This window comes from Ictalurus punctatus, chromosome 15 (genome assembly GCF_001660625.3).
Source record: "Ictalurus punctatus breed USDA103 chromosome 15, Coco_2.0, whole genome shotgun sequence".
In the NCBI taxonomy this organism is placed as follows: domain Eukaryota; kingdom Metazoa; phylum Chordata; class Actinopteri; order Siluriformes; family Ictaluridae; genus Ictalurus; species Ictalurus punctatus.
Genome location: NC_030430.2, coordinates 14,832,727 through 14,848,527, shown reverse-complemented (window position 1 = coordinate 14,848,527; position 15,801 = coordinate 14,832,727). Strand labels below are relative to the sequence as shown.

The following is a 15,801-nucleotide window of genomic DNA, read 5'->3' as shown; positions in this document are numbered from 1 at the left end:
GTGTCCACAAAAACAGATTACCCTGCCCCCAGCCTCAGAGCCAACAGACAGCTGCGTGTCCCGAATATGATATGTAAACTCATCCACAGACACACTATCAATGGCAAACACACATCATTTCAACAAGCCTTTTCATTCAGGCAGCTGATCTCTGACTAGGTCAAGTGTTGTCTGATGAGTGTGGGCTCATGCCATTTTCATTTACATGCCAGGTGAGTATCACTCAACTCCAGTCAATTCAGGGCTTCTGATAGTGGAAACTAATATCCAACACCTTATTTCACTAGTTCATAAACAAAAGGAGATTATGTACCGTCAAATTATTGAATGTAGGGGGGAAAATGACAATAAATTATATTAAATTATATTTTAAATGTAAACCTGTTGGCAGAATAGTTTTTAAACATTAAACTGTTCTCTTAAGCACTGCAATTTCTACAAAAAATAAACAAAAAAAAAACTTTCAAATTTATTGGAACCCTGTTTTGGTTATATTTGGTGAAGACCCCCTTGCAGAGTATATGAGTCTTTTCCTGTAATGTCTAATAATTTTGGAGACATTTCAGAGGGATGTTGGACCACTGAACCATGCACAACATTTCAAGCAATTTTTTATTCCTATTCTTAGGTTTGGGGATTAGAACAGCACTCTGCAATTCTGACCACAGGATTTCAACAGGGTTCATATCTGGAGCCTAAGATAGCAGATGCCAAATATTGATTTTTTTTTGTTCCTTTACCCTTCAGCCACCAACTGCACACCAGCCCCAAAGCACTGATCCACCATCATATTTTAGTGTAGGTTTGGGTGCATTTACTAGTCAAAATGTATCTTTGGTCTTATTTAATGTTGGTCATGAATTTGAATCATTGTGTGTAATTTTTGTTATACACAATCATTTTGTCCGTGGATGGCAAAGTGGAGCAGTAGGTAGCATTGCCGCATTACAGCTCCAGGGTCCCTGGTTCAATCCTGAGCTGAGGTTACTGCCTGTGTGGAGTTTAGCATGTTCTCCCCATGCCTGTGTGGGTTTTCCAGTTTCCTCTCACCTCCCTAAAACAAGCACATATATAAATTGGCTAATTGGCTTATATAAATTGCCCCTAGGTGTGAATGTGTGTGTGTGCATGGTGCCCTGCGATTGACTGGTGTCCCATTTACGCTGTATTCCCACATCAGTCTAATTTTTCCTGGCATAGGCTCTGGATCCACTGCCCATATATCCTGACCATATACAGTATATTGTGTCCATACTATTAAAGGCTGCCCATAATTATAGAGTTGACCATATCTGTCCTAGTCAGCCAAACCCATTCAGATCTGTGCGCATATGAAATTAGCTTTTTTATGGCTTTGTTCAATTAAAACTTAAGTTAAGTTGAACATTCAAAATGGTGATTAACCTCACCAGGGTGGTGAAGCAACCCCCCATGAACCCCTTCACATACATCAATACACACACTCACACACATGCACACAGTGACATAAAAGCATTAAGGTCGCAAATGTCAGCTGAGATCTACTACATTTGCGGTCAGGCTTAGTCCATGTGCCTGGCAAAGCAGATGAGGTTCTCTGCGGTTGCCACGGAGACCCTGCTGCCCCCTCAGTCATTATAGTGCATTTAAGGGGCAGAAGAGCGATTGCCCTGGAAACTGCAAGTGGTATGTCACAATGAATCACCCTTAATATCCAAATATATGCAAGCAAGGTTAAATATAAAGATAGCAGGGCAAGGGTCTCTGTGGCACCACGCCGTAAATTGAGACATAAGGCTCTGGGTTTTGTTTCTAGTGGTTTTATAGGCATTTGTTTTGGACAGCACTCACTTACTTTTATTGGGTCTTTTGTGTTGGTAATTGCATCAAGGCTGCCGGGTCTTATCTAATCACAAAGAAAGTTGTCATTAATAAGGGACCAGCGAGCCACTGTTGTGTATTGTTTACACACATGCATAGTAAGCCTTGATGTGACATGCTGTCTCTGAAGGGCCGAGCCTTATCTGTTCGCATATTCATTGTATCCAGTGTAAGCCAGAACAAACGTCTTTTACATTTCATTAGGCTCTAAAGTTCCGTTGTCAATGTGTTTGTTCTGACAGTCCTTCCCTCTATAGTTTACCCCCCCTCAATCAACATTAGTCTCAGAGTAGGACTCTAACACTCTCAGACAGTCTGTTTAAATTCAAGTCCCTAAAGCAACAGCGAAAGGCTGGCTTGTTCTTTGAGAACGAAGAGGGGGGTGGCAGCAGGTGGCCTGCTGCTGGGTGAAGCTCACTGTAAAACTGAGTGGCTGTTAGCTTTGCTCTCCCAGATGCAGATTTATAACACTCACTCTATCAAGGGAGAGATCAGTTTGCCCTTGTTGTCCCACTGGTCCTAGCTCTGATTTATGGGTCCAAAAGTACCAAACAAGAAACCAAGGTCCTCTACTAACTCAAAAACATTTAAAAAAATAAATAAATAAAATGAAATAAAAAAAATAGAAGAGATCAAGTGTCAAAAAACCTTTCCTGTGCTGAGAAAATTATCTAAGCTGCTGTTATCCATTCTTAAAGAGTACTGAAGAATCTTAATGTAAACAGTGTCTAATCACGACTGTACTATGAAACTGAGTGAAAGGTTGTAGACTACACCTTTAGATATGATTAAGCATTAGCGTAATGGCAATGTTTTTTTTAGCACAAATACAGAGGAAAATTATCCAGAAACAGACAGAGGAAAGCTGATTTATGTAGTCAGGACAGAGACAGAGCGGAGCTTCAGACGGTCTTCGGTTAACCCTTCTGATTAAAGTGTCAGAGTGAAAAATGACATGGACACCCAGGTCAGAGTGAGGGGGTCAGGAGGGATACAAACAAGCCTAGCACATAAACAGAAAAGAAGATTGAGGACTGGAAATGTCACAAATAGGGTCAGACTAGAGGGATATATAATTTGTTGTTTTTAGGGTTTTAGATATTAATTGGGTTTTTCAATAATTAATACAGTTGTATTGGATATACTGTAGAAACTAGAAGAAAATAAAGAATATATTAATAGTCCCTCCAGTCTCAGAAACTAACACAAAATCAAACAAATTCTGTAATATTTGCCGGAGCGTGCCGATTTTCCGCAGATTTTGGCCAAGACACATCACGTGATGCCATCACAACACACATTCAGCCAAAGCCGTCTTTGATTCATGTGCGTCGAACATGAGTACAGCTAAAAGTTCTCATTTACCAACAAACATCACTGCAAAAGACAATTGCAATTCTGTGCAATTGCAATTTCACCAGTTCAAGTAGTTTTCTGTTCAAAAAAAGCACAAAAGATTTGCAATGCAAATTGCATTGCAATTGAAAAAAAAAAAAACCCACAGCAAAATCAAGCTTTTTTGGCTGCAACAAAAAAAAACAAAAAAACAAAAAGCTAAAGAGCATAACATGTAAGTGTCATGTATCAAGAAACTCTGGACTCCAGTTCCCATCAGCCACTGCACTGCACTAGCTGTCACATGACCACCTGCACCTGATTCACGTTTTGTTAATGAGCACTTGTGTGTATATATAGTCATTGTTTGCTTGTCTTTTGTTGTCTTAGACTATTTACGTTTATGTCTCGGTGTTTTGTTTCATGCCACAGTGTTATACCAAGTTGTCTTAGTGTCTTTGTTTCATAGTACATTTTGTTCAAATAAATGTCATTATCTGCACTTGCTTCTGCCTCAACCTTGATACGTGACAGTAAAGAGCTCTATAATGGAACATAACATATGTAAGAGGCTCTATAATTGAACATAACATGTAAGAAGCTTTATATACAGACAACTATAGTGCTGTGGTCTGAAAGTGATTTCACACTCAATGTTCCTTAATGTTTTTATATGTCTAAGAATATATGGGCTTGATTTTTAACATTAAAATTAATTTGAAGTCACTATTTTATGGTATTTTTGAAGAACAGATCACACAAAAAGGAAAACTATATTTTAACAATGCTGTTAAACTGAAATTGTCTTGGGGAAAAAATCACCATTGACCAGCCATTTATCTCGAGTGAAATAGAATTTAAAAGCACTTTCACTAGACAGAGGACAAGGATCATAAGAGGATCATAAAGATAAAAACCAGTGGGTCTACGTTTACTGTACAAGTAGATGTATTACTTATATGATGTGATTTTGTATTGTGATGTGTTTTCACTGTTTTGTTTCATGGTCTCTTAAATATCAGTAAACATAAATTTAAGAAAAGAAAATGGGATTTGTGAGTTAAGGGACTAAGAGAGAGAGGGAATAGTGTTATCTATGAGTGCTGGTTATCCAGCAGTGAGATAGTGGCGGAAAGGAGGACAGTAGTGGCAAAGATAAGATGAAAGGCAGAAGAGGAGAGATAAAACCAGGGCTGTTTCAGGACATATGCAGGCTTTCCTGTTGATCCAAGCCCAAAGTAGTCACTGTGCCCCCACACAGACATCAAGCTCCTGCAACAGCAAAGCCCAGGAGAGCAGGGGAAGCATGCTTCTTCTAAACAATAATGATCATAGTTACATAGATAAGGCCCCCCGATGGTGCCTTACATTTCATATTTACTATTCATACATATTGATAAATTTACTGCCTTTTGAATGGATGCACCATTATTATGGAGATCTAGTTTCTAGTATCTAGTTTCCTGACTTGGTTCTCACGTTCACCTCTAAGGAGTTTCTGTTAGTAATGATAACACATCAGACCTGATTTCTCCTGATATCTCTTCAGAATATAGCCAAGAGTTTGGGTGTGCAATGTTGCCTAGAAGACATTAATTACATGAAGGTGAGAATGGGATTAACACACAAAAGCAAAACTTTGCTCAGCGGTTATGTGTATGTGAGCAAGAGAACGAGAGAAAGAGCAAGTGAACGTGACAGATGATTTCCACTTGGATAATCAGCTCAAAATCATTGCTGATGTTTCCTTGGTGGCCAGTTTTAATGGTCCTAAGTGCATTTTACAGCCTTATCCTCTGAGCCATCCACCATAAAAACGTACCCCAACAGGGACTAGTGGGACGTGTGTTATATCTTAGCACGAGATATAATTATGCTTCCCTCTTCTCTCTTGCATGGTTTACGATTTCCTGTTTAGAGAATAGCAGCCTCACTGTCTAAATGAGATGAAAGATATGTGTGTTGCCATGCTTTACCAGTTTGCAGTCACGTTTACCTCCATTTTGTGTGCATTTACATGTCCTTGAGATGTATGAGCGTGTGTGATGGAGGCCATTGTGCTTGATGGCTTTAGATCTTACAGGAAGGTCTAGATTGACTGGTCTACTTCTTCATCTTCCTCTCTGTCTGTCAGATTAATCGAAGCCACTCACTTTTACTCACTGCCTTTCACCACTCCTTCATCAAGCCATTCCGGTGCCATTGCAAATGACAGACTGAAAATCTTATGATTGGAAACTATATTTTGATTGTACGTAAAACATTAACAATCTCTAAAGAGGTCTGTTTCCTGTGAGAATATACATACAACATGTCATTTTAAAATAGTTAAAATTCCGGGTGCCCAAACCACAGTATACTCATAGTAACTTCATTGTGTTTTGCAATAGCATAGCTGTAGAGTGTTTGGGATCAACCATAGACTTCATTATTCACCTCATTGTGGTCAAACTCGTTCTGTTATTTCAGTTTCTCAGACTTCCTCATTTAGACAGATTCGCACAGTATTTTGGGAGCAGAGTGTCTCTGTCTGGCAGCATTTCCTATATTAGTTGCAAATCCTAACAGGCCTCTACTCTCATGCATTGTGGTTGATTTTTTCTTCTTCTTTGTTTCCAACTCCAGACCCTCATCCAAAGACCAAGACAAAGCTGTGAAGATTGCTTTCTCATATACTCACACCAGGGTACACTGGGTTTATGGGTTTATCAAAAGAGCAAGCAGTTGTGTGCTGGGCTCTCTCACACGGGGATATTGCTAACACAGTTTAAAAAGAAGGAAAAAAAAAGTCAACATTTTCAAAGGTTTTGCTGTTGCCTCCTAAAAACAAAAGCTTCATTTCACACCCACGATTTTTCAATGGCTTTCAAACAGGAGACAACAAACACCGGACTCAAAGTTACAGAATGCAGTGTAGTTGTACAAAGCAGTTGTGCTGATTTACATCAGAGACTCAGCTTGGATAATTAGAAATCTACAAGATGATGAGCACAATGGCACTGCCCGCAGTATTAAGTGTGAAAGCTGAAGCTTTGCTGGAACCTTGTCTGTTTGAGCAGAGTGCACAGATGAGGAGCCGAGAGAGCTGGACAGACTAAATGATTAAACCGCTGCTGCATTGCTCTCTTCAGGGAAGACTAAATCGCATTGGCACCACTATTAGCTGGTTGGAGAAAAGTCATGTAAGAAACTGCTACCCTAGATGAAAGCAGACCAAAAGTATGAACCAAAAAAAGTCAACTGAGAATTTAATTACCAAATAAATCTTGCATGTCATTGAAGACCATATGTTAATTATAAAGATCCATTCAGGGACTATACAGAAAACAGGTACTTCTTGTAAAGTAGCGTACATAACTTGGCTTTTGGCAGCTTACTGCAACAAAAATATACTATTTTAAATAACAGAATATTATGATCTGGTGTTGCTTTGCAAATCACTCCTCAATAACACTCTAAAAGTATCCCTGCTGAAAAAACAATAGAAACCATCACAGAAATTATAATAGTTTCCACTACAAATACCATTACCGACCATCAGCTAATCATTACAACCATTACCATTATCATTAATGGTCCTTAATGGTATCCACTAGACATAGCATGCCACCAATAGAAGGCAATAAATTACCAGTAGAGACCCACAGGGACCATTACAGTTTGAATTAAAACAAATACAATTCCTATTATAACCATTAAATAACCACTGTAATTACAATTTCTGTGAGGGTTTCCATTGTTGTTGTTTTTTCAGCAGAGATGTTTCATAAGTGTTCATAAACACTTTCCCAAAACATTCTAGGGACAAAACTGGATTCACTTTATTCTCTCATCAAGACAACATGCACTTTTGTGCAAAAGTAGTGTTGGCAAATGTTTGGCTAAGACGACATTACCCGCATTGACCCGACAGCTTTCCTGGCGCTTGTCCACCTTTATTTCGAACTTACACTGACATCTAGTGGCGTATATGAGTACTACAGCTAGATATTCTGCCACAAAATGTAAACAAACAAAGAAACAAACAAAAAAACATACATTTTAAAATTTACTTTCTTACTAATTTACATATGTACAGTTTCAGCAGGGACACACTTTATAAAATTATATACAGATTGTGATAGATATAATTTTATAAATGTGCCTTCCATAGACCTGACAAGAAAAACACAACATTAATTACCCCAGTCATCATCTGGCGCGTCTCAGTTTATTCTCATTGATGAATACCATGATTCTCCGAATGTTATCCGACGATGAACCCCAAAAGTCCGTGAGGCAAATCTGTGATTTTGTAAATTTAGTCACTGTTGTGAAAATCACAACTCAACAATGATTAAACTCATTATATTTGTCATTGAGTTCTTACAGTTATTAAGCAGTTTGACTGGTCCCTTGAGTTGAATGGATAAAGCACAATAATTCAAAATACACGCATTAAACCATCAACTTCAGCCTAATGTGTTCTGTGGGTGGAAAGTTCAGAAATACAATGATGTATATGTTTTACTGATGTATTTTATGTCGTGGTATAAAACCTGAACATATGTTGAGCTTATGTTAACCACAGACCTTATTTCAGCCATTTAACAAAAAACAAAACAAAACAAAACCCATTCAAAAACACAATTGACTTCGGGACGATAGATGTCCAGTACACAGGAAAATTAAGTCGATATCACGAGAAACAACTTTTTGTTATGTCGAGATCACGAGAAATGAACAAGGGAAAATAATAATAATGCATGGCCGCTTAGGGCTTCCGTACATTTAAATAATGTTCATTAAATAAATCTGTACTGAAGGGGACTGTGGAACTTATTTCAGAGTTAAATTCGTTCCTGGCTGCAAAACTCTGAGAACCTTTGCTTTAGTCATACAAAAATGACATGTATTTGCATTTATGGAGAGGCTGTTTCAAGAGAAACCTCGAGGACGCTGTCTATTACTGTTATATTGGACTATTCTTGTAGTACAGGCACTATGGAATGTTTATTTAATACCTAAAGCGGAACCAAAGTTTCCAGTCCAGTGTTTCCCATCGAGCAGTCGGACCTAGCTGCAGTTCCACACATCAAAATGGCGTCGCAAGATGAATCGGTGAGGGATTTTGTTGCAGTTACCGGTGTTGAAGAGGAGAGAGCCCGTTTTTTCCTCGAATCAGCTGGCTGGGATTTGCAGGTGAAGCAGACTTTAAGTTGCTGCATGTACATCTGACTGTAAATTAGAAGTTCATTTTAAGCTAGCACGCTCAGTAGGTTGCTAATTAGCTAGCATAAGCTAACTAACCGAATAGTGAATTGTGCAAGTCACTGTTGATGGGAAACACCCCGAGTCTGAACACTTTATCATTATAATTACCTTGACTGGCGTGATAAATTAAATCTACCACAGACGTTTTCACGTTATCTAGTTATCTAACGACGTCACGTACATTTCAGGCGCTATAGATTGATAGCTCTTTTAGCTACTGCAGTGACGAGTCACTAAACGTGCAATAATAATTTGTTAGTTTCATGACATACAACAAATGTTCACACTTGAATGATATTGTAGAATACAGAAGACAGCGCGAGCAAACTTTGCTTTATTATTATTATTTATTTCGTTTACGATTTATAATCAGCTGTGCTGTTAGTGATGTGAATTGCTAACGTCAGATTCAGCCACATTGCCTTTACGCCTCATTAATGAGGCGCTTGTTTCGCTGGTGTTCATGTGTCCTCAGCTTGCCCTGGCCAGTTTCTTTGAGGATGGAGGAGATGATGATATTGTTACCATTTCTCAACCAGAAAGTGGCCCGGGCCCTAGATCCACAGGCCCAAGGTAAAGAAGCAGCACAGTTATGTTCACATCAGCTTTTGTCCACATTTGTTAAAGGAATAATCTATTTAAAAAAAAAAAAAAAACATGATTTCCTACGTACCTCAATTATACTTGATCTGCAAGTTTTGTGTCTTGTTTGTTTCTTAGTTTTATATATCTGATTTAACCAACCAATAGAAGAAGCAGCCTTTATTTGTCACATATACATTACAGTACAGTGGAATTCTTTTCTTCACATATCCCAGCTTACTGATCAGGAGGTTCACTTCAAGCCCCAGGACAGCCAAGCTGCCACTGTTTGGCCCTTGAGCAAGGCCCTTAACAGTAGCAGTTTGGCTGTGTTGGGGCTTGAACCCCTGAGCTTCTGATCAGTAACCCAGAGCCTTTAATCGTCGAGCCACCACTGCCCTAATACATGTACAGCAGGAACACACTTTATAAAAGTATTTATAATGTGATATATATGTATATGTGCCTTCCATAGACCTGACAGGACAAGCACAAAATTAACTTCCTCAGTCATCGTCTGGCGCGTCTCGATCTATTTATATTTATGTATCTATATATAATGCCTGTCTATCTTACCACCCCCGGGGGGCGGCCAGGGGGGCGGGGGGGCAAATAGTGTAATTCAGGTTTTCTCTGAACTACTCCAGACCTGCCACGTTTGCACATTTTGCATAAGGTATCTGCATTTTTACATCGGATCGCACGGATGCAAGTTATCGCTCAACAGATTATCAAAAGAGTCGTCTTTTTTCCCCTATCAATAAAAATGGCAGGTGAGCCAGTCAACACGTGTGTCTTGAATGACTGACAGTCATGTAGGTGTTTTGCACTCCCCAACTGTCAGTACTGGAAGCCTGACCACCTTCCCCGCTTCTCATGTTTTACTCACTTTTTCCACTTGAAAGGTGTGATGCCCTCATGTTCTTTCAAAGGAAACAGGGACTGTTTTGAGTTCATTAATGTGAAATAAAATCTATCAACATACGCCTAACTTTTCTAACAGTAAACAAGTACCGTCCCCTTTGAAACTATTGGAACAGCAAGGCCAATTCATTTGTTAGTGCTATACACCAAAGACATTTGGGTTTGAGATCAAAAGATGGATATGAGACAAGAGTTTAGGATTTCAGCAACATAAAGCAGAACCTTTTGTATCAGACCACCCATTTTGTCCCCCAAAAGTATAGGAACAAATAAGTCTTGAAGTAAATAACACTTAATATTTGGTTGCATATCCCTTGCTGGTGATAACTGCATCAAGCTTGTGACCCAATGACATCACTAAGTTTCATCACTAGGTTTCTTCTTTTGTGGTGCTTTTACTGCAGCCTCTTTCAGTTGTTGTTTGTTTCTGGGGGCTTCTCCCTTCAGCCTCCTTTCAGGAGCTGAAATGTGCACTTGGCTTAAGGTTTGGTTTTTGACTTGGCCATTCTAAAACCTTCCAGTTTTTCTCCCTGATAAAGTCCTTTGTTGTGTTGCCTGTGTGTTTTGGGTCATTGTGCTGCATGATGAAGTTCCCCCTGATTTAATTTGGATGCATTTCTCTTTAAATTGGCAGACAATGTTTCTGTAAACTTCTGAATTCATTCTGCTACTAACATCATCCGTTACATCATCAATAGAGATCAGTGAGCCTGTTCCAGAAGCAGCCACGCAAGCCCAAGCCATGACCCTACCTCCACCATGTTTCACCATGTTTTGCTTGCCTCCAAACAGGGTGGTCTGATATCACATTTTATATGTTCTGTATCATTTAACACATCTACATATAAATACCAGTAAATAAAAGCTGAAATTCTATACTCTCTTCTCATAGTCATCTTTTGATCTCAAACCCAAATGTCTTCAGGCTACAGCAAAAAAAAAAATTGGCCATGTCGTTCCAGTAGTTTTGGAGGGGACTGTATACTGTAGAGTAAACATCGGTTAATTTTGACTAAAACAAAGAAATAAGCTTGCAACAAAGTGTCAAATATAACACTTAACAAATTATGATAATTAGAATGTGATTCCAAACACTCTTGTGACTACTTGATATTCGTCTTTGAAGGGGTTTGCAGATTTGCTGTTCCTTTCATCTGTCCTTTTGCCACATGGTCCAGTGATACCAGTGTCATTTTGCAACCCTCTGCAAGCTGTAAGCCTTAACTGTCTTAATATTTGCATAGGCTTATTTGACACATGTTCTTATTTAGTGAACACCGGGTGACTTCCTTCAGAGACTTGACACATGGAGATGAAGAAGAGAGCGATGAAGAAGGTCAGAGGTCAGTATGCGTATATGAACTGTTGTCAGCTGAGTATTTCCACACATGGTTTGTAGCAAGTCCCGTATGTAAATCGTGTTTTGATATTAAACTAAAGTCCAAAACCAGGTGTTTAATAGTTCCAGTGGAAAATTAGTTTCTCTCAAAACAGTTTGTTATTATACAAAACCACTGGCAGGTGGGTGCACTTTTTTAAAATACCCCATGCAAGCATGTTCTGCTGACAATAATCTCTGGAGACCTCCTACTTGGTGGAGAATTTGCTACAGTGTGCTGTCAACGTTATTCTTCACTGATGGACTATCTCTTATCCCACAGATTCTTTGCTGGTGGTTCAGAACGCAGTGGTCAGCAGATTGTTGGTCCACCCAAGAAGAAGAGCACAAATGAGGTGGTTGAGGACCTGTTCAAGGGTGCTAAGGAGCACGGGGCCATTCCAGTCGACAAAGCAGGCAAAGGGCTTGGAGAGTCTAGCAAGGCTAAGGTATTATATACTCATGAGTTGTTAACACTAGGCAAGTGACAACAAACAGTAATATATTTCTTAACAGAGCATCATCGACACTAAAAATTCTCACTGTTTACTATTTAACAAATAGCATTTTTAGGTAGCACTTGTTCACATCCAACATAAATAATGCACCATTTTGAATGCAGAACAAGGACCGAAAGCCAACTGATTGGAGCTCCCTGACAGAGAAATGAACAAACCAAGAGTATGTGATTTCTTAGCTTACACTTCCTCCTTGTTTTGCTTGGTAACAACGCAGCATAGCTTACAACATGGAACTACTGGCAACCCATGGTTTTATGCAAAGCATGCAAAGAGAAGATTGGCATGTCGAGGATAAATGAGAAACTTATTTAACCATCAAGGAAGCACCCCAAAGAATACACTGAAAACCAGAGAACATAGGGAGCACATGTCCACAGCACCACAGCCAGAAACATTGCTGAAGTAAACAAATACGTTGGAAAAAGTTACTAGTCATGAGGGAAAAAAAACTTAAGCACTGGACAGGCATCACTGCTGTCATGATAGGATGAAAAGGATCTGCTACCCATCAAAACAGTTGGAAGTGAGGATTTCAAGTGGCTCCCCCCCAAAAAAATCAAATACAACTAGAACCTTGTCATGACTTACTGAGGGGCAGATGGTTTACACTGCCATTCCTCAGTTTTACCCCAGAATGCTGAGAGAAGTTAAATAAATCCAAAACAATGAAATACTAATCGCTTATTTTAAAACTATTAAATAAAAAGTAAAACCAACTCAGCTAACGTATTCAGTATTTAAACACTCCCTCGCCTGTCTGTCACCTTTCCATTTATTACACTTAGTAGCAGCATTAGTAGAGGTGATACTTTTTACTGAACATTTTTGAAATGCATGATCCGTGCTTTGTTTTTCATTTTGCAAATATTGTTTTTACATTTTGTTGGCAAGTTTGAAAAGGTTCTTTGGCCGGTAAAGATTAGCTACATATATTTTAATCAATAGGGAAATTAGTTTGATTGCTCTGTTCAGTAACTTGCAAAATAAAATTGGAAAGAAGTCTTAGTCCAAATAAAAAATTAATAGTCATGGTATGATCGTAGATTGTGACTACTTACAAGTTACTTGATTGAGATAGCTTGGCTGCTCGTGTCATGACGAAGTTTTAAAGGGAGGAAACATTTGTGTCGTAGATTAATCATTCATTTATAGCTATGTTCATTTTCAGCCCACGAAGTTGGCATACATGCATACTACAGACATTTGGCCAAAGTAGCACAAAATAATATTTTATGTTTTACAACAGTTAATTCTAGTCCACTTATTTGATTGAACAAGCGGTTATCCAAGAGTGCTTATATTTAATATAACAGCACTGATCCATCTCACTATTTGTATCATTCAGCATGTATGAATGTGATATTGCTTTTACACACCAGCTCTATAAACAAGAAATGAATAGAGTAATATAATATATATTGTGCATAACTCAAGCATTACATAGTACATTGTGCTTCTACTGTTTATCATATTGACCACAAAAGGAATGATTACAAATCAAAACAACATGGTATAAATGTAATACACTGTTTCCTTCAAATGTACTTTTTATTCTAAATAAAGTGATAGTAGTGAAAGTGAAGTAGTGTGCCACTGCATGCTTCAGACTAATAGATAGTGAAATTCTTGCCAACTTTTATTATACAGTTGCAATTAAATTATTAAACCCCCATTGCAAATCAGGTTTATTGTCAGTTAATATACTTTCAGCTGTTTGCAATGAACAAATAATAATAATAATAATAATAATAAAAGCAATTGAAATAGTTCAACACAATGAATACTTCATGTGGTTTCCCCGAATTCAACTGAAAATGCAACTTATGGCTTCTCTAGTTTTAAAATTATTCAACCCCTTCATTGCACTCATCTTTAGTACTTAGTAGAGCACCCTTTTGCTGTTATGACCTGCTGCAAATGAGATGCATAGCCAGACACCAGCTTCTGGCAGCGTTCCTGAGGAATCTTAGCTCATTCCTCATGAGCAATGGCCTCCAGTTCAGTGGTATTTTTGGGTCTGCGTATCACTTGAACTTCCACCACCTTCTTCAAATCCCACCAGAGATTTTCTATGGGGCTCAAGCTAGGTGACTGTGATGGCCCTGTAGAATCTTCCAGGACGACTTCTGCAACCAAGCCTTGATGGAATTTGAGGTATGCTTGGGATCATTGTCCTGTTTGAAGGTCCAATGACGCCCAAGCTTCAGCTTCCTCACAGACGGCATGACGTTTTCTCCTAGGATTTCCTGATACTACAATGAATCCATCTTGCCTTCCACACGCTGCAGGTTTTCAGTCCCAAAGGATGCAAAGCAGCCCCAGAGCATCATAGAGCCACCACCATGCTTTCTTCATTCTTCCTCCTCCAGACATACCGCTGATCCATTGTGCCGAAAAGGTCCAGTTTTGTTTCATCGCTTCACAGAACAGAATCCCAAGACTTCTGGGTCTTATTTATGATTTTGAGCCGACTTTTCTTGTGCTTTTGGGTCAGTAGTGGGGTACATCTTGGAGTACTGGCATGGAAACCTTCTGCGTTTAATACGCCTCTTACTGTGCTCACTGAAACTTCAGTGCCTGTTTCCACCAAGTCTTGCTGCAGGTCTTTTGCAGTCACTTGAGCGTTTTTCACGCCCTGCATTCTCCGAAATCTGGTTGCAGCCGTTGATGGCTTCCTTTTTCTGTCCCGTCCAGGTATTTAATGTATTTACTGCCCCTAGCCAGTTCAGGTATTTCATGTGTTCCAGCTCAAGCACACCCAGTGCAACTAATGAAGCCCTTGATTAGTTGAATCAGGTATGTTTGAGACAACACCTGTTTTGCATATTTGTGCTGTTGTGATTCTGTTCAGGAGGTTGAATAATTTTGAGACTGGAAAAATCATTATAAGTTGCATTTTCAGTTGAACTTGAGGATACCACTTGAAGCATCCGTTGTGTTGAACTATTTCAATTGATTTTCTTTGGTTTGTTCATTGCAAACAGCTGAAACTCTGTAAATTTTGACAATAAACCTGATTTGCAGTGAGGGTTGAATAATTTTGATTGCAATTGTAAATTTGTATTAATTGTGTTGCTTTGTTGTTGCAGCTTATACTCTTGATACCTTTTCACTTAGTTTCTGATTCAGACTTTCTGTGTTCTTCCTGACGGTGTCTTGTAATTTTGTGCCTCTCCTGCAGGCGTTTGTAGGAGGTGGTTATCGTCTGGGTGCAGCCCCAGAAGAAACGTCTGCCTACGTGGCTGGAGACAGGAGATCCGCTAGCAGTACTCAAGATGTGAGCCAACAAGCTCCCAAACTACATTAGAGCTTGTGAGTAGGTTTAATTAGGGTAGTCTTTGATGTAACCTTAGCGACTGTTGCCGTGATACAGGTACATGTGGTGCTGAAGCTGTGGAAGTCAGGATTCAGCCTTGATGATGGAGAGCTCAGAAATTACAGTGATCCTGCGAATGCCCTCTTCCTGGAGTCCATCCGCAGGGGGTGAGTTTGGGATGTTGGGGGGGGGGGGGATTTGACCAAATTTTGTTCACTGGTTCTTTTACTTCAAGTTCATCTACAGTTACAGCTGGCTTCTGACAGCATGTAAACTCGCTTTATGTCTCAGGGAGATTCCTCTGGAGCTGAGGCAGCGTGCTCGTGGTGGGCAAGTGAATCTGGATATGGAGGACCATAGGGACGAAGACTTCACCAAATCCAAGCCTGCCTTTAGGGCTTTTACTGGGGAGGGACAGAAACTGGGCAGGTGAGCAAGTGCTCTATGTACATTCCACTTTCTGTTCAAAGTTCAGTTGCCACATAATAATCACTCTGATTATATAAAGCAACAACACATGCAACGCAATGAGTGATATTTTGAGCTGAACATATGGGGACACTAGGATTTTAGAGTTTTATTTTAACCCAGTGTTTTCACGAGTAGTGTAATTATTGGCTATAATGACTTAT

At 39.3% G+C, this 15,801-nt stretch overlaps 1 protein-coding gene across 1 annotated transcript in view; it reads left to right on the top strand.

The window, feature by feature from the left end:
• The first annotated feature begins 8,216 nt into the window (after positions 1–8,216).
• nsfl1c (NSFL1 (p97) cofactor (p47)) overlaps positions 8,217–15,801 on the top strand; it is a 9,641-nt gene continuing 2,056 nt past the window's right edge. The window contains exons 1-7 of the mRNA XM_053686427.1: positions 8,217–8,376; positions 8,924–9,021; positions 11,226–11,297; positions 11,616–11,781; positions 15,035–15,130; positions 15,227–15,336; positions 15,461–15,598. Coding sequence (XP_053542402.1) covers positions 8,275–8,376; positions 8,924–9,021; positions 11,226–11,297; positions 11,616–11,781; positions 15,035–15,130; positions 15,227–15,336; positions 15,461–15,598 — 782 coding nt within the window. The 5' untranslated portion in view covers positions 8,217–8,274. The remainder of the gene's footprint in view (positions 8,377–8,923; positions 9,022–11,225; positions 11,298–11,615; positions 11,782–15,034; positions 15,131–15,226; positions 15,337–15,460; positions 15,599–15,801) is intronic.